Source organism: Haliotis rufescens, unplaced genomic scaffold (genome assembly GCF_023055435.1).
Source record: "Haliotis rufescens isolate VD_foot unplaced genomic scaffold, xgHalRufe1.0.p SCAF_9, whole genome shotgun sequence".
NCBI classification, from domain to species: Eukaryota; Metazoa; Mollusca; class Gastropoda; order Lepetellida; family Haliotidae; genus Haliotis; species Haliotis rufescens.
In genome coordinates, this window is record NW_025964383.1 from 45504012 (window position 1) to 45528468 (window position 24457).

Genomic DNA, 24457 nt, shown 5'->3' on the forward strand with positions numbered 1-24457 from the left:
AAATGTTAATATGTAATCAAATGTCAATCTATTCTATGATGTCAAACATGCGTCTTCATTTCAGGAAAAAGAAAATGAAATAAATTGTGATTGAATACATTGTATGAATGAAGGAAAGCAGTCAGAAAAGAAATGCAGCTCCTCTCCAGATATGGGGAAATGAAGTTGGTGCCCGAGATGAGGGATTGTGGATCGTCAAAGAATATGACGACAAATCTGCTCTACCGGTATAGGTTAAACAGAGAGGGTACACGATACTAAACTAGATCTTGATGGGCAGAAAAAAGGTGATGAGGAGCTATCCATGAAATTATTTATATTCACTTTATTAATTATCGCCCACATCTGAGTTATGGGCATTAACAAAGATATATGTGTGATACGGATACAGCAAGAGTCGTATCATAACATTAAAATTACACCTTTAATTTCAAGCAAATGTAAACGTACTTTTGACTGTCTCACATGTGTCCTTATTTCAGGGAAAATAAAATGAATCTCCAATCCCCACCAATGAAACATATGTTGATACTGGTCTCCATTATGTTTAGTTCAGGTGGGTAGATCAGTGGAAGGGAATTGGCTATTTGATGGTTATTGAACGATATCAGATAATCAATATACCTCAAGCTTTAGTTATACTTCATGGCCAAATTACCTTACATGCAGCTGTTTACACATATAACAAAGACAACAAGCATCACCCATTCAATCTTAGCAGGATACATTGAACTGTTCATTGCTTGAACAATTATTTCTGTTAGTTTAGCACATATCAAATAATTGCCACTGTGTAGGGCATGGGAATCTGATGAATGCACATTAGTCCTGACATCTAGCGACTACTACACGAAAGTTTGAGGGATGGTATAAATCCTGCTGGGGACCATGTAGGTAGCAGAAGTACCGTAAGTCCCCATGGTCCCTAGTATGGTGGCCTAACTTTGGCTGCTGGCGATCTACAGCCCGTTTTTATATTGTATCGTTTGTATTGTATCTGATTATTTTATTGTTCTAAAACTAGTTTTAAAATCTTAATCTGTGATATATTGCTGGTTGTTGTACTGTCCTTCGATGACAGCTTTTCATATATAATCTAAATGCATAACTTGTTCATGTCACGATATGGCTGAAATACTGCCGATGTGACTTTAAATATTAACTCACTCACTCACTCACTACACGAAAGTTTGCCGTGTTTTATTTATCATAAAACGTGTAACGAGCGAAATCGATGGGGGCCCGTTTTTTGGGTAGAGTTATTATTTTTCTTTTTAACAGATTTTTTTATGCCGCACTGTTTCGCACTGTTCACTAAAACATAATAACTGTACAGATGTAGGTGATCTCAAAACAGAACAATGCAAATAGCAGTGTAATAAAGCTGTTTTGGATAATAAAAGACCTGATGTAAGATCCGGCGACGTAAGGAGGTGTTAATGGACATTTATAGATGTTTACAGACGGCTCTGGGGATTGAGGGTCCTGACAGGAGGAAGCTTATGGCCAGAGGGACATGCCGAATGTTTGCTGCAGATCTTCTGTGAACTTGGAGACATTGACACTATTAGGTATTTTGAATAAATGAAGTTTTAAAGAAACCTATTGTTTGTTTGTTGTTTAACACGCACTCAGCAATATTCCAGCTATATGACGGCGGTCTGTAAATAATCGAGTCTGGACCAGACAATCCAATGATTGATATCATGAGCATCGATCCATGCAATTGGGATAGATGACATGCATCAACCAAGTCAGCGAGCCTGACCACCCTATCCCGTTAGTCGCCTCTTACGACAAGCATAATCGCCTTTTACCGCAAGCATGGGTTGCTAAAGACCTATTCAAGTGGTTTGCACTATTACAACAATAATGAACGTCGCGCGGAGCGCTTGTCCCGAATAAGCATTATAAAAATAACTACAATGCATTTTCCAGTCACAAAGACCAAGTGTCGCAAGTATCTGACAAGAGACATGACTGAGCTGCGAGGTGACAGTGATATAACGTGCACGACGAAGGTAAGATATGTCTTTGAATGCAAATATTGAATTGTACGTACATTTCCGTATTCTACGACAGAAACTACTCTGATCTCATTGTTTTATCTGGGCTGTGTCTGTGTTGCACTACTTTTCACATAAAGATTGTATAACCAAACAGTTCAAAATAATGAATACCAATGTTTTCATTCACGTTTAATTTACAGTTGTTAAATGATTTAGAAAAGCTGACAAATGTGCGTTAAATCCAACAAATTCTTCCTGCGAACTTGATCTTTAAAATTGAATTTGTTACTTAATTTCGTTTTTAGTTCTTCAAGAATAGACGTAGGTAATTTCTCGTGATCATCTCGTGACACTTATCATGTATTGATTATAAAGATGGCAAGCAATAAGAAAGCACTAATGTCTGAATCGCCAACGCATATAAAGCATAAAGGTTGAGTTTATGTATATAATAGTGACAAAACCCTCTCCATAATCATAAGACATAACGATTCGGACTGTATCATAAGCATGTGTTTATCAATCATTATCAAATAGGTGTTCGCGAAAAGGTGACCGTATCCTACCCCACTGGTGGCACAACCCACATACTACTGATTTGTACTATATGTTACCCTATTTGTTCAGGTGGACACTTGAATACCCTTTGGATTTGGACTAATCTGACGCACAAATTAAACCACTTTACATTTATAATCTCAATACATGGAGTGTATGCCTTGACAACTGGGTTCAATGACAAAGAAGAAAATACATGGATATGTTTAAGAGAATGGGCATGCATGAGTTCCCTGTGGACAAGGTAGACACAATTTTATGGATAACAACTTCTTTATTACTGTAAAAAGCGACGTTTCCCGTATAGATCCTTGCTTGACAACGGAATAAGGATCTATACCGAAACGTCGCCTTTTACAGTATTAAAGAAGTTGTTATGCATAAAATTGTGTCGAACTTGTCATCTGTCAACTTCTAAGTAATGCCTATCAAACATGTTTTACCCTGTGGAGTGTGGTGTACAGCTGAAACGTGGAGCCTCCTTAAAGTTGTGTGACTTAAGGGATCAATTGGACGTCACTCATTCATGTAAAGTTGACAAACACTTAACAGAATATCACACTTGGATTCGGACATGACACAAATGCAGATTCACTGAAAATGATCAGTGTACGGTCCAGAGAGATAAACCAACCACAAGAACAGCAGGGCACAGGTAAAATGCACAATGTATTTACAACAACGTGTACCTGTTTATAATGAAACATACTTAGAAAGAGACTGTTTCTAGGGACTAATTCTGATCCGAAATCCACACGGCTTCTTAATTTTAGACACCTCTTACGACAAACAATAGGGTGCTGGTGACACATTCTACCCTGAGTGAGTGAGTGAGTTAATATTTCAAGTCCGATCGGCAATATTTGAGCAATATCGTGACTTGAACAAGTTATGCCTTTATATTGTATATAAATAAAACTGTCATCGAATGACAGTACAACAACGAGCAGTATATCACAGATTATAATTGTAAAACTGGTTTTAGAACAATAAAATGATCAGATTATGACAGACGACACATTACAAAAACAGGCTAGAGATCACCAACAGCTAAAGTTAGGTCACCATACCAGGGACCATGGGGACTTACCGTACCTGTGCTACCCGCATGGTGCTCTTAGTCATCACGGGGCATTACTAAGGATCCTTCAATGAATCTCTTTCTAAAATATTTTAATTCCACCTCATAAATTTGCAAATAAACTAAACAGCGCCACATGGGGATGCATTAAGGTTTTGTCTGAATTTGACCATCGACGCCGCATTTGCTTTTTGGAACCACACGGCACACGGACATCCCGTTGATATCATATCTCCTTTAAAGCAACGGGGAAATATGTTTGACGCAAGAACCATTCATTTAAAAGGCCAAGGTCAATCTTAATATTAAGGTTAAAAAGCATTTACTCTACGTTAGTACAATAAGATCATCCTTCGATGTGGTGGCGCGATCTCAAAAGGTTGTGAGTGACCTGCTTATTAGGTCAAGGAAATTCGTAAAGTTTGTCATTTTCACTAAATGACATTTTCTGCCTATAATGCTTATATTGTTTGAATACTTATGTATGACAAGTGATGACAATCTTTCATATCAGTTGTAGGTCAATGTGACCTATTGTCACAGTAGCATATGCTATTCCATCGTTGTTACATTGAATTCCAGCAAGGCACATATTTGATTTATATTTGGCTAGATAAACAAGATTGAATATTCTCTTGACCGTTGACGTTTTATATTTCTTATAGAATAATCAAGCATGTGATTGGCTGAAATTGAGGGACAAGGTAATTAAGCAGAAGTACAAATAACGTTCCTATTAAGGTAATACAAAGGACATTCAATCTTAATGATGAAGTGTATGTAACTATGATATTAAGGCAGTTAAAGACATGATCCTTAGCTGCTTCAGAGTGGCACTGCATTGGACACGTTTCTTCAAGCCGGAAGTGATGTTAGTAAGGTAAAGGCTTCATTGCACATGTTTTTTTCCACACCGGAAATGATGCCATTAAAGCGGAAGTAATATGGATTATGTACCTGGACCTCTAATTTCAGCCATGAACAGCATATATATAGTTAGTTTCATAAAATTCCAAATATAAATGAACAAGTTATATTGTACACCAGTGTTTTAGGGCGTCTACTTCCTAACGAGTGGTCTTGCCTTTAGCCTCATTTAGTCTCATGTTTGAGAACATGTTGCAAACTAGCTGGTGTTACATATATGAACCATGCAATACCAACAAACACTTGAATGAAACAATGTACAAGTCATTTCATGAGTGACCTTAAAAGCGTCTTTGATATTTGACACAATCATTACAAGTGTTCAGTTAGTTCATCATCCCATGATCGGAAATATCTGATGTTTCATGATTTTTTCCGAAATTTCAGGACAATTGAACTATTCATATTAGATATCAGGTTGACCAAATTCTATTCAAAAGTTCTTGTTATGGTGTACAGAAACCTTTTTTGCCCTAGTTTATACTGAGTAGCCTTGACCGTCAGGTCTCCCAATCACACAGACACACGCACACATTATTTTTTTGCAAATGTAGGTTGTGTTTCAAATATGAAGCATCCATCCTACAATGCAAATACTTCCTGAATGAAACTGTTTACAATAACAAAACCCTTTCCTTGATATATGATATAACTGTTAACATATAGAATAGTATATCAACACATGACACAACACTGAAACAGACTATAAGCAATGAGTGCAATGTCGGTTACATGGGAGAAAGTGAGTGAGAACGGTGTTATGCGGCTTTTAGCAACATTCCAGCAATAACGCGGCGGGGGACACCTGAAATGGGCTTCACACATTATACCCATGTAGGGAGTCGAACCCGGATCTTCGGCGTGACGAGCGAACGCGTACGCTTTAATGCACTACCCGAAAGCCCCTTGACATGGACGTGTAACAACGCACCCGGCACAGTGAATATGTGCCTGAATCCAATATAACTGACAATACACTAATTAAATGTATTTCTCATCAGATAAAAGTATACAAAATGCCATACTACCATATTATAAACTGAAACATATATACATGATTGTAACCGCCATTGTGAAGGTGGATACAAAATATAACATAAGAATTACTAGCTAGCACTTGAACCAAATTAAACATTCAGAAGACAACCGATACAGACATTCATACAAGTAAGGTTAGGAAACAGTCGGTCGTTTCAGTACATCAATGTTGTTCTGCCTCAAATAGTGTGTTACAACACATGCAACATGTGGGCGTGCTGCAAGGTGACGTTACGTCCCTGATTTTGCATAAAGGGTAGAACATGATCTCGAACTATGAGGTCCCGGTAGCATGCACCATTGAAATTTCCTTTGACAGTAATGAGTCATGTTCCTTAATGACTTGTGATGCCAACCCTTATTCTTGTATTCTTATTGAATTTAATATGATGCACAGTTACCTTTTCCCGTTGGTATATACACCACATCCCGCTGCGTACCAATGACACTTATAATATGATATAACAATATAATCATGTTTACCTACTCAAAGCAAGTATTTTCTTTTGAACATGACACCTGTAAGAAAGTGTTTGAAGTGCCTTGATTAACATTATTCCTCGTTTTTTGTTAATCCTATTTTTAGATGAATAAATGGCAACTTCCGTGAAGCGTGTGATTCCTTTTGACACCAATTTGACCCTACATTACATGGCGAATGCATTGAAGCATTGAGACATGGATCGTGATTCCCAAACCAAAGAGACAGTAGCACAGAGGGAGGAAGTGTCTGCATGCCTACAATCGTCTGGGGAATCGAAAGAGGGAGCGTCGGCTCTCGTCAACAAGAGAATGCTATCCCCGCTCATATTTGCAAAGCTATGTATTGCCAGGCTCCGACGTTGATATGGATGAAACAATTTCCGTTCAGAGCCCCAGACATTCTAGTAGGGTGGGCCAAACAAACAAATCTGAATCCAATTGCTCAGCGTCATATTATTCTGATGTACGTCATTCGGAGAGAAATTCTAAGAGACATTCATATAAAAGTCACAAGTTTAGGTCATAAACTAGACTAATCTCGGGTGAACACAGCAGACTTTCAGATGAAGATTCCAATCAGCCACGTCTCAGTCATAAGAGCTGGTTCATAGTCGCATATCAGCTGCCAGTAATCTGTCGGATCATCAGGCTGCCAAACTTGCATGTATGAAGAAGCAAGCCCAACGTGGTGAGCACAGCATAAAGCTTAAAGGGCAAGTTCACACGGAAATTAACCTATTTTTCTTGTACTTTTTCCACATTAAAAGTGTTAACCTAGAAGTGTCATAGACAAAAATATAAAAATATCACAATTAATTAACATATTTTTCGCATTAAAACGATTTATATTTTTCACATTTACCAAGTGTTCTATTTCCACAACAAAAACACCATGGCTTATGCCCCTTGCAGTATGACGTCATTGGTGCCAATTGATAAACATTATGACGTCATCATGCTTTGTTAGAGCCGCTTCACGTGGTGTAGGTCTAGGTGTGTGATTCTAGCGTCTCAGATGCCAGCCAGCATAGTGTTATGCTGAGTCACCACTGCGCCGGAGTGTGTCGTAGGCCATGTTGTTTTACCGCAAACTGGTACTTGATATCTTTTGCGTTGAGAATAGACAGGGACCCAGTTGAATTGGCACCAATTACTTCATAATCTAAGGGCATAACTCAGGCCTGTTTAGCTCGAAAAACGAAGGCCTCATAACGGCATATCATTTTCACACTATTGTGAGCTTCCTACTTTCACTGTGAAAACAATGAGTGTATATTTTCAAACACAGATATTAATTAATTCTAAAATTGCGTTTTGTTTAGAAAAAGAAAGAAAGTGATTTTTGCGTGTACACTTCCCCTTTAAGAAGAAATATGCAAAACGCATATCTGCGCGCAAATGGTTGAAAGAAAGGCAACCAAAGTGGCGAGAGCGAATGCATGCTGAATTACAAGTAAGGAAGATTCGGAATTCGGAAAGAGAACTACATGAAGCTGGCTGAATCCATGTTGAGAAAGAATGATGAATCACCGGAATCCCAGTCAACAAAGAAACTGAATCCTAATGCCCAGAACTTGAGCCTACTCGCAATGACTTCACTGCATATGTTACAAATAGTGATAGGTAACAGTATGACCCGGAAATTCATGAGTCAGTGGTTAGTAAATCTTGTGTAGACCAGAGGCCTCTCCATCAAAGATCTCTGTATCTGTATCCACAGAACACTTGTCCTACAGTCAACCCAAATGTCCCAACAAAAGTCTGTAACTTTTGTGATAAGCTAAAGTAAAAGGAATCCATCCCCTATGATACCCACAATGCCTAATATGATTATTGGATTGTTGCTTCATATGCTATTTCTAGGCCAACATTGAGCACATTTCCTTCCGGTAAAGAACGATATGATAGACAGCCTAATCAATTTGCACCCCCACCTTTGCGAGCAATACAAGTATCAGGTACTTATTGGTCGATTAGAGAGCTCTCCAAAGAGGCTAGCAGAAGTCTACCTATATGATATGAATCCTTTTACCAGTGCTACGGGATCCCCCAGAGACAAATATGGACAGTCACAGTAGCTTGGCACTCTGAAATGACTTCAATTATACATAGCCAGTGAGATTTGGAGAACTTTTCATTGTTGATTCATTCTCAAGTGGGAGCCAGGGGGGGGGGGGGGGGGGGGGCAGTCGTCAAAGGCTCCACCAGAAACCTATGATTGTGGGTTCGAATCCTGGTTCACCCCAATTATGTTTCTAGGTTTGTCAGCACCATACCCATGCTCCTGGGTTTCACCGAAGTGGTAAACGTCTGAGACCTGCATCATTTCGGGCTTTCCTCCCACATTAAGCTGACACGACGTGATATAACTGGAATAATGTTAAAAGCAGCGCTAAACCCAACTTACAGACACAGACATTTTCCATGTTCCATTTATCCATATATCGGCAACTTAAGTGTTACCATTATGGACACTACCAATGCAGATATTTTGCTTAAATAATTGTGTCGGTATTCTAGCAACCCCATAACTTGATCTTACATGGATAAACCCCCATTAATGCTGCTGTTGTGTGCATAAAGAATGTGTGTTGTATGTTGCATTTATATCTAATATTTATTTATTTATATCTAAATATATGAAGAATTATATGTGTGTCTTCTGAGGTAAGCCAGACAGTCTTGATAGGTACCGTGACATTGCTTTTACAGGGCATATCCTTGGATCTTGATGGGCCATAGCATGCATAATGCTTGTCCTACCTTACTGATCTTTGTTAGAGAATTTAATATTCAGTGATGACATTGAGCTAAGGTGAGGTCAGATTTGATTCCTGTGCGACTAGAGGCAGATATATGCTGGGCTACAGTGAAGGGGGCTTTACCTACTAACGCCATGTTGGCAATATACCGCAAAAATGGCACAATGGGACTGGTCAATTATGCCCTATGGTAAATCAAAACCGAAACTTACATAAAGATGAAATTACATAATCACATGCTCACTAAGTATTGATAATTGTAGGAATTCAAGTTATCTGAAAGCTTCCAAAAGGTGAATCATGTGCGCGTGTGTTTGCCCTGTGGTGCTAAGATGTGGAATCGCTGAAAGGGAATCAGCAATGGTATTAATGTTTCCAAGGATGTGCCTTGATGAATAGATTCAATTTAAGACAAATAACGTTACCCTAGTGGAGTTAGAGGTCAACGTGTTTAGTATTGCCACGATTCATGTGTCATGTTATACATGACTTGACTTGACTTTGAATGTTATTGTGACGGGTGCCACCTTTTTGCAAACACCTGGTATCGTTACTATTTGATAGTGATTCATAAAAAAATGCTCATGATATAGTCGGAATCGTACAACCGATTTATGCAGATATTTTTATTGGATATGGAAAGGGTTTTGTCGCTCTATATAATTATCAGTGTTGAAAAGGCATTTATTATTTGGAAGAGCTATCCAGATATGCATAGCCACGAGTTTGAAATATAGCCCGAATCCACTGCAATGTCTTCGTGAAACAGTTGCAAGTGGTCGCTGACATACCACAAATTCTCTAGAAACAATAGGATACCGTTACGGTTTCTCAAAATATCTTATCAGTATCAAATCATGTTTGACGACATTGGTCACACGTAACTGATGATGTGACTTCTTAAATCCTTTGTAATATCGGTAAAATGCCGGGAGAAAGGCCGCCCCACCACAAAGTTGACCAACTGATGAGTGATTAGATTTTTTTTAAAGCTGCTCTTTTTGCTTTGTGAGAAACTGTTGGATTCAACTAAAGTGATGGTCGATTTTTTCCTGTGCTTTGCAGATTCACCATTTTATAGTATCAGTTTCTATATCTAAGAATGTCAGTAAATTGTATTGTTGTATGGCCTCATTTTCGAAATGGATGCACATTGTTTAAATGTTACGAATGCTGTCTTGCAGGCAACATTACCTCTTCGGCCGCCAAAGAGAAAACATCCAAATAGAGCTGTACCTGACCTGTTTTCGACCCTGATGACGTAGCCCAGTCAATGAAGTAAGCATTTCTTTAAAAAAACAGCACAACTTATTTTATAAACCACAGGGAGACAAATATCCACAAAATATTTGTTTATGGCAATTGTGTCTCCTGACTTGAATCAGTCAAAAGACACTTTATGTCACCCTAAAGTAACAAGGCACCACTTCCAAGCACCTGGATCATATGAATGGAAGCATCAAACCATGTATACTGAACCGAAACAGCATGTTGATCAATGAAGTCATTTATGAAATTATTTGCTCGAAACGATACATGCTGAATTTATCTAAATTCCACTATCTCCTTTTTGGGTATTCAGTGTTGAGGCAAAATTTTCAGGTTAGTCAATAGAGAGGTATTAAAGGGACAGGCAATTCTGCCCTGTAATATTTCCTTATAAATTCTAATGATTAATGGTTGTTGTTGACAAAACAAAATATTTCTAAATAATGAATAATCACTTACATGCCAAAATTAAAACCCTCCAACAGTAGAGCAGAGCCTTCTTTATGTGGATATGTCTGCACGACGACGCCGAGCCTGATTGGAGAACAGCCCTTGCACTGGAGTTCAACTATTTCTTAGGGAGCTCTTCATCTAGTCAGCAGGCAACATTTTGGTGAAACTCCCAGCATGGTGCCTTAATTGTGACTCTCGTCTTTGGTTGTAAAACATTCCATGCTGAATAAAGTTTGGTTGATGCAATAAGTTTATATGCCAATGGTCATTGTCAATGTTAGCCCAATTTATATAGCGCAAAACTGCTCGTGATACGAGCGCCATCCATACACCCTTACCCTCTGTATTGCCAACCTAACTGTGCTCAGGATTTGAGCAAGTGCTGCCTCATATTTGGACATCGTTCCAAGCAAATGCCCGAATAAATGAGAACCGCTATTGTTTATTCATTGATATTTCTTTCGAAATATTTCAATGATGCCTTTGGCGCATCTACACAATCCCATATAGGTATTGCTTAATGATCCATTTGACGGAAGCTCCTTATAAGTATCTTGTTGCATGTCGTCGCGAATGCTTTTTAAAAGAAAAGCCCATAAGCTTTCCTCCGACAACATAGTATCATTGCCGTCAGATCATCCCTGCATGTCATGCATGGGGGTACTAGCAACAGGTCGGTGATCAGCCGCGTGGATTTTACGAGCGGTTCCCACGCTTGGGCTTTCATCTCTGACTGGCCAGGTGTAACTGTTAGGGCGGGTATTGTCAGTAACATTTATTTCCCTGTCCTGTTGGAGATTAAAATGTTAAAATATTAACATTAACAGGTGAAATACCTCGTCATATCTGTATGTCTGACGTCTCCCGTTCGTCGGTTCCTTATTGGCTCTGCTGTCAGTTCCGCTGTTCTATCTGTTGGACGCGGCATGTCTTCCATTCTGCTCCCCTAGTCTTCATTTTCACCGCCGTCTGCCAGGCCTGTTTTATAACGCGTGACATCTCTCCTGAAGTACGCGTTCTTTGTTGTTTGAGTTCAGTACGAAAGGGATTTGGCTTCGGCGGAAAGGCACGGTCATATTCGTGGTCACGTGACCCGTATGAGTTACCCGCCTTAGTCCTTGCCGCTTCATGGTGATGAGAATATCAGTTATGTTTGACAAACTTTATGTAAATAAATACGAGTGCATCAGCTCCAAACCACAGATCAATCCAACCCCATTGTATCATAACTGAGCACGGACAACCCACCTCTTTGCTGTTCTAATATTTCAAAAATAGATAATACAATATGTGGCAAAGTCAAGGTATGTGTAATTATGTTTAATGAGGGTTAATGATTACTTAAGTCTTAAGATGGCCAGTTTCTTTTGTGTATTTGTTTGTCATTGTTAGGTGGAGTCTAGTTTTGTTGAACTGTTTACTGAAAGACAACAAAATGATGCGAACCGACTAATCGAACCTCCCGTCGTCTGTAGTACCTAAATATATGATTGCAGCACTGGGACATATTTACAGGCTGCTGTAAATGTCACTCCTAAATGTAAAAAATATTCTGATGAAGTACAGTAACATGTGAATGGACCGAACTAAATTCTAGTCAAATCTTGCAACATATAAAGTGATCATATGCATGGTGTTAACGTATTCAATTCCCGTCGTCTAGAGAGATCTAACTGTATGATTGCTGCATTGAAAATACTTTACAGGCTGCTGTAAACGCCACTCCTAGATTTAAGAGCTGTTGTCAGATATAACTTCTGTAACATCTTTGGATGCTTTCATGTCAAGTCTCGTACGTCTCAGACGACGTCCATGTGATGTAGCTTTCCTCGAAACAAAAAAAACTCTGGAGAATGACTGAAGCCCCGCGTCCTGCTGCCACATATGAGACTAAGCTCCACAGTTGATGGGAGAACACTTAGGACCATTGATGACAATGTCGCTGTGTGCATAATTATGATGTTGTAATTACATCACCCTTCATCAAAAACATATTCTTTTCAATAAAAAGGTCGATAATCATAATGTAATATGACAGCATATATTAAATATTGGCAACATCAACCACACAGACATACTACTTAATCAAAATAGTTTCTATTCCACTCCACAGTCATGAGCAAGTCTGAGATCCCCAGAAGACTAGATACACTAGGTGAGTTGGAACCAACGATACATGTATTGTAGTGGGCAAACTACTCTCCAGACATACACTAAATGTTGTCAGCACTGTAAAATGTTTCAGAAACATTCTTAGCATGTAAATACCTAAAAGTTAAAACACATCATCAGCTCTTATCATTCCTTCTACAAACACCTTCTTGATGTCTGCCAAATAACAAGACTAAATATAAATGTCTACTGCCTTTCTATCATCATTGAAAGACGTGAAAAATGCAGCTGTAAGGTAAAGACCTCATTAATTTTGTGCTTCAGTAAAACGGAAAGCCGCACGTGATTACTCTCAGGCAGCCTACAAACTCCATAAAGCTAGCATGGAAGGGGATCTGGCAGCTGTGAATCGGATCCTGGCAGCAGGTCTGGTTGACATCAACAGTAGCAACATCGGCGGGAGGACGCCGTTGATGGAGGCAGCACGATGGGGACGTAGTGAAATAGTACAGTTTCTTGTGAGGAAAGGAGCTGATGTTTCGCTTGTGGACGATGACGGCAACAACACCCTTCACTGGGCTTGTGATGGAGGATATATGGAGACGGTGAAGTTTGTCCTCTCACAGAACATCGCGGAAATCAACGCTAGGAACGTGGATGGGGAGACAGCGGCCGACATGGCGAGATTCTGGGGATATCAGGAAGTAGTGGATCTACTGGTGTCGAGTGTCGATCAGTGAAGTGATTGTAGTGTTTGTGTTGACATTGAAGAAGGACATGTTGTTACAGACATTGACGTTGCGTGTGCCGTTCACGTCCTCGAGTTTTCCATTGCAGACTTGGGTGAGATTGTTTGTTGTTTTTGAGGATCTCCATGCAGGTAGCAGATGTACTGTAAGATCCTATGGTCTCCAGTGTCGTCGCGTTACCTTGATTACTGGCAAGCTATACCATTTTTTACAGTTTCATGCTAGTTATAAATACAAATATGTGATACGCTAGTTATTTTACTGTCCACTGTCAATTTTGTTATCTAATAATGCCCCGTTCACAGGCACTTTTATATGTATGTGTATATTCGCATACGTGTGTAAATATAGGGACGTAAGTATACTTGTCATATGAACGCGTTTACTCATGTCCATCTATATAAACCAGGACCAAATTTGCCCATGTCTGGAGCAGGTGCAAATATAAACTTACTTATATGCAAATTTGGGCTGAAAATATGTTGTCATCTGAACGTAAATTCCAACGCCAAAGGACGATCTTATTCATATATATGTTGACTTGCCTACACCAAATAAATTGGCAACAGTTCTGTTGGCGCCCCCGATGCCAGCAAACCCAGAGACTGTAGAGAAGAAATATATAGACCTTGTGAAGAAACATTATGTCTTCTGACATGTAAGCAGGGATAGACTTAACATAGGAATGCCTGTCAGATGCGTTTAAATTGTCCTCCCAAGTTGACTCACGACCTTTGTCCAAAATTAGCCATTCCTTGTATTGCAACAAACCATGGCGATTGTTTACACGACAAACAATCTACCAGCTCGTGTATTGCAACAAACCATGGCGATTGAATACACGACAAATACTTTACCGGCTCGTGTATTGCAACAAATGATTAGGAACAAACGATATGAGTTAATGTTAAACAGGTAAGTAGCTTTTATGTATATCGTTTAAGTAGAGTGTTGTTTTTCAAATCAATTTGCAACCACGCGTGTTTCATGTTAGATGTAATTGCAGTTAATGTGGAGAACCATCAGCGTCCTCAGATCAAAGTTTGTACTCAAATCCACGACTATATAATTCTGGAACGCCCAAGTGACGCATCTCTGCACAGCGAATTGTTTCTCCTTGACGATTATGTCATCCGTTATCCAATAAAACAATAACTAGAAAGTGCCTTGGTTCAGTCAAATTAACTTTCTGAGTCAGCAGATCTACTTATTGGGACGTATTGGAACGCGTCATCTCAGATGACTGATGACAACGTATACATAATTACACCAGACGGCGGATTGATTGAAAAATAACACCACGTTAAAAGTATATTTCAAAACAACGTAACGTGTATACATTGTCAACTTGTCTTTGTTACTTTCGTGAATCATGAGCATAAACATGTTGTTCTTTTTCTTCTTCCGTATGTCTCTCTTCATATAAATTCTAAACTCTAAAGGTCATGGTATACTGCCGACAAAGAGTAAGGGAACTCATTATTTGAATGAGCTATCGTTGAGGTGTACAGTTACAATACCACGGCGTTGCACCTGAGTCGAACATCTAACCACACACATGTCATGGACTGCACGTGCACAGACAAGTCAAAGTGAACAGATAAAATGGCGAGGGGGAAAATCAGCATCCCATGTTGCCTGAACGTTTGGAAAATCAAAAAGTGTAAGTTCTCGTCTGTGGTGAATTTTAACATCTATCGTTAAACACCGGCTCTATGTTGCCCGCCTGAAATTAAGGCGTCTTGTTGAGGGTGTGACCCTCACAACTTACTATATAGTTGGCACAAATTGGAGTGGGCTAGGCAAAACCAGCGACGGGCTGTGCGCCAAAGGCATTACACGATGTTTACAGACGAATCATGGTTTTGCCTCCGAAACAACGATGGCAGAACAAGTTGTTGGCGACGTAGCGGCGAGAGGTAGTCAGGGCAAAAATTCTTGACCATGATCGGTATTTGGGCGGTAGTGTCATGGTGTGGGGCGGTATCACCCATGACAGACGAACTGATTTGGTTATCATGAATGGACATTTGATTTGCCAGCCATATATTGCCGAAATTGTGCGTCCTGTCGTTGTCCATTCGCTTGAATCATCGGCTGAAATCTTGAAATGCTAAATGACAAAGCCAGAACACGTTGTGCCGAGAAGCCATACGGACATGAGACTGGCACGCTAAGTCCCCCGAAATGTTCTCAATAGAGCAGTTCAATATGTGAAGCCCAATTCTGGTGTCCCCTGCTGGGTTTATGCTGGAAGTCTTGTTTTGTTTGTTGCATGGCGCCGCACTCAGCAATAGTCCAGCTCTATGACAGCGGTCGGTAAATAATCGAGTTTGGACCAGACAAACCGGTGATTGACATCATGAGCATCGATCTATGTAAGTGGGATACATGACATGCATCAACCAAATCGGCGAGTCTGGACACGCGATCCCGATAGTCGCCTCTTACGACAAGCATAGTCGCCACTTAAGTAAAAAATATGTTGCTGTAGAAATTTTCACCTGGGTCCTAATACTCATAGAATCGCTAGCTTTTGTTCTACTACTTCAGTATAAGACAATATTGGTAGTAATTTTGCACACATTTAGACAGTATGTCACACGTACGGAATGATATTATGTAAATCTCCTACGAAATAGCAACAAAAATATATGAAAAAATATGAATTGACTTACATTTTGTGATAATAAACATCGCAAGCTCTGACTTTCCTACATTGCTGCGCTCACACATAATTATAGAATAACCTACGAGGTACGAGTGATTACGGAAAATATGTCACGAGTGAAATTAATGTTTTAAGTTCCGAGCTTTAGCGAGGAACTTAAAAGATTAATTTCACGAGTGACATATTTTCCGTAATCACTCGTACCTCGTGGGTTATTCTATTTATTACCCATATTCATATTAAAGACATGTTTCAAGAAAAAAACAATGAACTGTCGCCGATCAAGAATCAGCTGTTTTGTATCAATCCGCGTGTGAAAAAACACTGTCCACTCACTCCAGCCGCATTATTCAATCAACAACGTCTTGCTACGCGTAAAAATATAGTTCTGTTAACAAAACTTGAAAGATCACATTATTGCAGTTATATTTCTGTCTGAGTTATACAGCGTACACTATCTAACATTGATAAAAGAAGACAATTTTCAAAAAAGGTTCAACAGGCTTTTTATTCAAGGCTTGTTTTGACAAGACCTCTCATTGACAAGACAATAGCCGTCGTGCATCACCATGGACATGAATTTCACATTGAGAAGAGGAAACACGGAAAACCTGTCAATTTTTTCATGTGTCATTCGGTAAAAATGCAAAAACCTGTATCAACAACATAGAAGGAATGTACAGAAGTCATGTTTGATTGAGAAAAGTTACGACAAGTAGGTAAACTTTGAAAAATACGATTGCTGTCAGTGTCGGAAAGAATGACCCGACTTGACCAAGATATGAGACAGCCGAAACCAGGAATGACAAGAGAACCGGCGTTGCAGTTTAATCCGGACAACAAGTTTAATGAACATCGTTTGTGATTTGAGACAAGTGTGACTGATGGGAAACATGTGCATGTGGGATTTTAGGAGGACTTGTCTGAGTCAAACGCGCTTGTGGAGTGGACACAGTCAGATAACGGGAGTTTGTTGATATTTTGATGTGATTCATAATATGGTCGAATACCTGTTGATAGACTAACACGGTATCTGGAGACTTGGTGACAAGCTGTCCGCATTCACGGAGTTCATTTAGTTCAATGTCGGACATAGGATCACCTCGCTGGGGTAAGTTTTCTTTTCCTTGTATTTTTAATTATTTTTTTTTTATTTCAAAACCTATTTGAGTTCAGCAAAGTGCATCGATTTCGCAACCAGATGTTGGTAATCTTGTCGCTAAGGTAGCACTCGGTGCTACCCTTGATCTCCTTCAAAGTAGGCATTTCGAATTCTGAACCGTCTGATGTGCATGCCGAATTGATAAATTTGCAAAGAATAATGTTTAGTTGCACCTTTCCTGTGTCATTTACCCTTATAGTCTTATGGTGTCCGGACGTCAGTCAGCCTGCATACCGCTCAGCGCCGTACTGTGCTGACGTGTGGTTACAAAAACGTATACATTGTATAAAAAAGTGTCGCGTTCTTATTTCTTCACACAATGTTACAAACTTAAATTCTACGAAATGGCGTATGTTTATAATGTCTTTCGGAAAGTCTAACTGTTGTTGCAAAAGGAATTTGCTTTTATTCTTATGCCATCATTGAAAGTGTGAGTAGTCTTATTTTTCGTGTTTTTCTTACCAGTATAAATTTGAACTAAGTTCATGTCAACTTGTCAAATTTAGTCTTTTTCATTGTGTTTTCCTTTTCATTGGCAGTTATCGATGTCATCATCGTTCACAAAGGCAAACCTGTCTATACAAAGTCCGGTTTTGGGGATTCGTGTGGTCGAAAGATTCGCCAAACAGCAAGTCCTCTAACACAGACGCAAATCCGGACTTGGTGGTGTTGAGTTTTAGCGCACTAGAAACAGTTTCTGGCAACATCACAATCTGAAACTTGGAACTTCAATCTGGCCATATGCAGTTTTGACAACAAAGACATGAAATGTATTCAGAGGTTGAATTATGCGAATAACTCTTCCTGTCAGATCTCCGTCTACTTTAACGAGGTCATTTAGTTTGACAGGTGTCAAATGGTCAGCCATGTTTGTTTACAAACAATGCACACGTAGTTTTGTTTTTTGTAATTACGCTTATTGTTAACTAAAACTCGGGCGAAATAAATGCTTTATTCATTATACTGTGAAATCATGTGGTTGATATGAAACTATGTTCTAGTCTTATAAATCTCGATTAAGTGAGATTGTAGCACGGAAAACATGTGAATGAATGCTCTGGATTTCTGAATGAACTCAATGAGAGAAAAATAGTCCCGTCGACCAATGAAAATTGACATTTGTTTAACTGACCAATCAGCTTCGAGAAACACTAATTGCACACTGTGCAAATATCAAAAAGTTATTACACTGCATATTTGAGCCCATATGGGTAATAAATGACCTTACTCCACCGAACTCGCACAATGTGAAAATCAATTCTTATGTGAAGGGTTTATCGATTATGCCAAACAGCTACCCATCTCCACACTTTAAGTCAGTGGAAAGATGGGAAACACAGAGTAGCGAGATTAAAGCAAAGAAGTAGTTTGTTTTATTATGACAACATCCAGCCAATGTTGTGTAAACGCTGTGTCTTCACTGACTGTCTCTTCTTTAGCTGTGTCGCTTGGATAAACTACTATTTCCTTATAAGGAGGATCAGCAGCAAGCTCGGAGAACGTCTAGGAGATACGTCACTATCAACATCAAATTTGAAACGGTAGTGTTGCAGTTCTTGGCCACTCAACTGCAAAACTGTAAGTTTGCTTTTTTATCATTAGACAAGTGTCAAAGTATTTAGAAATATTTAAATCATCTTTAGTAAGCTATTATTCACAATTTGGTGATGCTTCGTCATAATATATTCGACTTCAGAAACCCTGAAACCTGTAAAAACGCGCCTTGAACGATTGAATTGTTCGATGTATCTTTCAGCATGAATAACACAGACATTTAAAACAATAATATGTATCTTCCAAAATAAGTTGCTCGTATCGTTCTTTCCATCCAGTACACCCGTGAAGATCCAGGGTAGAATAAGTCTTCGGCAACCAATGCTTACCGTAAAAGGCGACTGTACTTGTCGTAAGAGGCGATTAACGGGATCGGGTGGTCAGGCTCGCTGCCATGGTTGATGAATGTCATCATATACCAATTGCGTGGATCGATGCTTATGATGTTAGAAACTGGATGTATGATCCAGACTCGATTATTTACAGATAACCCCAGTATAGCTGGAATATTGCTGAGTGCGGCGTTAAACAACAAACACACACAGACATCCATCCAGTAGGTGAACAAAGTCTCAGGCAAACGTTGTTTCGTGAAGTAGTCATTATAAAAACGAGTATCCCCAACTTGTTAAGCTTTCAAAACTGTTTATAACACCCAAATGTAACAAGCAGCATAAACAATGTTGTAGCTTTATGTACGTGCGCACACTTGTTTAGGAATTACATTTATACAGATATACATCGCTATCAAAATCGCCATCTGGATATATAACTTTCTGTATCAATTTGTGTGCACATTCGTTTCAAAACTGATCTTGTTTTCTGTCATCCTTGCATCAAAATAATTGTGTTTTTCCTCGCCTTGCTTAAGTCACATAGTTAGGCAACGGTTGACTGTACGAAGATGAAGCCACTCCTGGTCTTCCTGCTGCTGCAGGCGTACTCTGGACGTATCCTTGCTGAAAGAAGACGTGTTTCGTTCCGGAGTTGCCCGTTCACAAGAACAAACAGTGACGTTTTGACAACCAACTCCTACTGCAAGATTCCAGGTGGCTACACGTGTCAGCTGAGTCGGTTTTACACAGAGGGAAACTGTTCAGGGTCACCAACTACTGCTGACTGCGGCCAAACGGCAATAGTAAGTAGGTTTGATTTATGTGACAAATGTAAATTCTAAGGTCAACATTATTCATCACATACATGCCGATAGTATTTTGCGTCCACCTATTAAAATATGAAACTTTGCCTGTATCATTATCACTTACAGACATACAATGTGTCGATGGGAAGTTTATATATTGTGTAACGTATGACAGAAGCACTAAATAACATTTTGGGATTTATCTGATCAATAGTATTTTGTTTTTCTGGCGTGTTGACACGCCAAGTACATTTAATAGTTTCCTTGAATCCAGGTTATCAAGAAACTAAATATGCAGAACGTGTGTAAGTGATCAGTTTTCAACAGACTATAAAGTTTTAATTTAAAGTTTACAAGATATTCGGCCATTGGAGGAGAGATCGGTCACATGACTGCGACATTGACGTTCATACATGTATGTATGGACGACATTGTGACGTTCATGCGTTTTTCACGAGACTTTTTTTTTAAAATGACGTAAACACTGACAGACTACTTCCACATTCCTGGGGGAACCCCTTGGAATTCCCTTGCACGGATACAAACAGAAACGTTCTGTCTGACCATTTTCATCCTTTACAAACGTCAGAGTTTGACTGCATGACTGTTTACAAATAACCTCGCGACGACCTACCCTGGTGAACAAGATGAAGATGGTGATAGCTGATAGTGATATGTTTTAAATACACGTGTTGTGTCAGATGTTCCTCAAGAGCAAGTTGTGCACTCGTATATTCACTCTTGTCACCTCTTTTTTTTACTTAATTTATTCCGCAACACAGTTGGTTGTTGTATGGGTGTTAGTGTAAACATGAAGTCACATGTACTAAGTAAAAGTGTGTATATGTCTAGGCCTACATCATTTGAGATAGCAAATTGCGATACAAACTATATGAACTGACTTTCACTTTGTGTGAGTTCACTGGAGTATGAACCTTCATATAACATCGTATGAACGTCGTCGCATCAATCCTTGTTTAATGTAGCGAGTTGACATGATTCTGCATTATCTGAGATGTTTCATAGCCCCTGATAGTCGTGTATTCATTCACCTTGATTGCCATGTTCCCGTGTGGATTCAGATTCATGTTGTGTCGGAGGTTAACGTGATGAAACTTGCGCAGTGCTGGCTGAACCTTAATCATCCTCTTTAAAAACACATCTCCTTCCCCATTATACATTGTACACACTAAACGAAACGTTATGAAATACATTAAAATCACAGACACTGCAACGAGTCAACACTCACACGCTCATTCATCATCTTATGCACACATTCAACGGTATAAATGTTTGTACAATTTTAATATTCACAGATAAATCCATGCGAGAATGGGGCTGTCTTCTACCCGCAGAACAGGACCTGCCACTGTGTCGGGGGATTTGTAGGGGCTTACTGTCAGAGTCGCTACCGAGGTTGGTAATACTTCAAACAGTCACTGTCAAACAGATCATACCATTACAACCACGTGAAAGGGGTGAGGTGAAATTTGGTATAACGTCGCGTCCAAGATGTTTGCACTTATATAGCGACACGCATGTGTGTGTGTGTGTGTGTGTGTGTGTGTGTGTGTGTGTGTGTCTTCTTGTACTAGTCCGAAAAGATGCTGATTATACTGAGATACTATGCCACAGTTTAACATTAATACCCCACTCAGACACAATATACTGACTCAAAGCCGACCAGCCTTGTCTTAGCCCCTTAATGCCGAGCGCCAGACAGGGTAACAAGTACAATCTTTTAACGGCTTTCGGTATGATGCGGGCGGGGATCGAACCCCGGACCTTCTGCTCTTCGCGTGGAAGCTGTACCACTAGACCACTGAGGTGGTACTATAAATTCTGAGGTACTATCAGGCATTTTAGGAGGAGCGTCATACAATATTTCTGTTTTACATGGAATTTGTTCCACTTGAAACAAATACTGCCAGTGTAAATGCATCTCGAAATTGAACACATGCATAAGGAATACAATTTCAGTGTTTCGAAGAAATGAATTTGCATAGTCAAGGTCCATGTGATTGCATGTATATATACACAAAGAAACAAGTTAAGCACGCACATATTTCTGAACCATGACAAATGGCAAAAATCATGGCATGGGATGACTGACCACAGAAGCTGGGCGATACCAATGGCATCGGATAGAACAAACATTTGACAACAGCTAAAGAAGATTTTGGTGTGTTGTGATTGAATATGTTCCTTAAAGTCTCCACTAGACATGACGCGTGAAACAGATCAGTAGCGGGTGTAACGGCCATGTGCCCGGTTGACGCATTCCACCCTACGTCTCATGCCTCCAGTCAGACGTTGGATCTGTTGATGGGTCAACAACAACCACTCCTGATGCAATGCAACTTCCAACTGTGCCGGAGGATCTCGTGCCTGTATGCATCGCCCAAGAATATCCCCAACATGTTCAAGGGGGTTCAAATCTTGGCTCATTGCTGGCCAGGGTAGAGTCGTTATTGCAATGGCCGTCATGTAATCCACGACTGCATGCGAACGATGAGGGCTTGCATTGTCATCCATGTACTGTGGTCGAGTAGCAAGAGGGTGGTTGTCAAAATGAGGAAAGACGGCTGGCCTCAAAACGTCCCTGATGTACTGAACCCCTGTTCAATTGCCCCTTATGGTGACCAAATCCAACCTGCGATCATGAGAGATACACCCAAAAACCATTACCGAGTCCCCGCCGTATGCAACAGTCAGTTTAATGTTCCTGTGGGTGTAGGCCGTGTTCCTGTGCCTCCAGACTCTCGATCTTCCATCAGTGTGATGTGGAGCAGAAAGTGACTTTCGTCTGACCAAGGGATCCGTCTCAGATTCCAGTTCTGTCGCGCAATACACCATGCTAAAAAAGCAACTTTGGGATGATCTCTCAACAAGGGACTTTTTGACTCGTCTAGCCCTCAGTCCTGCTGCTTTCAGCCGGTTCCTGACAGTTCTGGTTCTGAAACGACGATTGGGCAGTTTCAGACGAGCACTTGTTAAAAAGGGTTCTCGGCGTATGAGACGAAGAAGGTCCCTGTCTTCGCGATGTGTCGTCACAGGACGTCTTCCGGATCTGGGACGGTCCTGTACATCATCGGGCTGAGCATATTTCTCGACTAAACGGCTTACGACAGTGTGATGATACCCCAAATTCCGACCAATGGCATTACGAGACATTCCTGCGTTATGCATTCCGATCAGTTGCCATCTTGTGGCTTTTGATAATCGCTTCCGTGCCATGGTCACACAATTATAATTTTAAAGTGTCATGGAAGCAAATAAAAAATGGCACGCCAAATTACGTCCCGGATTTTCACTTTATGGGCCTTGAAAACCTTCACCAGTTAACTAAACAGGGCAGATACGATATGTATGCTCTCGTACTGGTTCGTGATGTAAATTATGGTAGGGTCTGGTATAACAACTTTCGAGTGGAGGCTATGCCTGGCATTGGGATAACTCTAGGGAATCCAAGAACGGTGAATATCTCGATGGGTTTGGTGGCGCGGGCGATGCTGCCAAGAACCTGAATGGAGCACGTTTTGGCACTTATGACAATGACGTCAACGGTTGTGCCAGTACCGGAAACGCGTCATGGTGGTTCAACCCAGCTGGATGCTCACGAGTGGTATTTGAGTCGAATAGAATCCTTTGGCCAACTAATCGAAGCGGGGTAGTTGAACTCGAGTTAATGGATTATGCTGATGTAAAGTTAACGAATGTGTATTGGTACGTGGAAGACGATCTTGTTCTTTGACCTTATTGTATTGTCAGGATTGAATTCTTCGCGTCATTTCTATTCGATGTGTATTTGCTTACATTACAGGATTCCCGGTAATAACACAGGTCCCTAACAACTTATAATTGTTGAAAAATTGTAAAATATAAATATTAATAATTGCCACAATTTAACTGGATGTGCCTTTTTCTCAGTCCCATTAACCAAAACAAAAAGGAGAGGACAATAAATTGTTCACTGGACTTGCTGGATGTCTTTAAAAATTACTTGTTGACAAAATTGTTTCTTCAACGCCTCATTTAATAATCCCAGAATAATGGTGGGTCCCTGCAAGCATGATGTCCGACCGTGTATGCTGCAATAGGTCTAGATACATATTAAACAATATTCTATAAGAAGTCATTTTGCTTTTGATCTTTCGTCAGGCAAATGCAAGACACATCAAATATAACACAGAAAGCAATTCCCTTAAAGTTGCTTTGAAACTCCTTTAGCGTTTAATAAAAATCCGACAGATTTAAAGTTTTCTGACCAAATGACGGATTCTGTGCCATTACGGATTTTTTTTATTGGTCAATCATGTTTGTTTGACAGGTGGTTATGATTATGAGTTTGTAATATTGTTTTTATGTATACACATTTTTGTTCAACCAGTATTTTAATTGCGTCTCTTATGTCGCTGCTAGCAACCCGAGAGTAAAAAAAGTTCAGTTCAGTTCAGTTGTGTTGATTGTTTGCAGAGACGACAAGAA

General features: G+C 39.8%; 1 protein-coding gene across 2 annotated transcripts; it reads left to right on the top strand.

Annotated features, from left to right (window-relative positions):
• The first annotated feature begins 1943 nt into the window (after positions 1–1943).
• On the top strand, positions 1944–13527 carry LOC125377523 (putative ankyrin-containing lipoprotein Lxx09580). 2 transcript variants are annotated; one of them, XM_048391206.1, is made up of 4 exons: positions 1944–2021; positions 10043–10136; positions 12694–12735; positions 13017–13527. In XM_048391206.1, exons 3-4 carry the CDS (start codon positions 12696–12698, stop codon positions 13430–13432), a joined length of 456 nt encoding a protein of 151 aa, XP_048247163.1. In that variant the 5' UTR covers positions 1944–2021; positions 10043–10136; positions 12694–12695; the 3' UTR covers positions 13433–13527. The 2 variants fall into 2 exon arrangements, with proteins under 2 accessions (XP_048247163.1, XP_048247164.1); XM_048391207.1 differs by lacking the exon at positions 1944–2021 and adding an exon at positions 3017–3222.
• The last annotated feature ends 10930 nt before the right edge of the window (positions 13528–24457 follow it).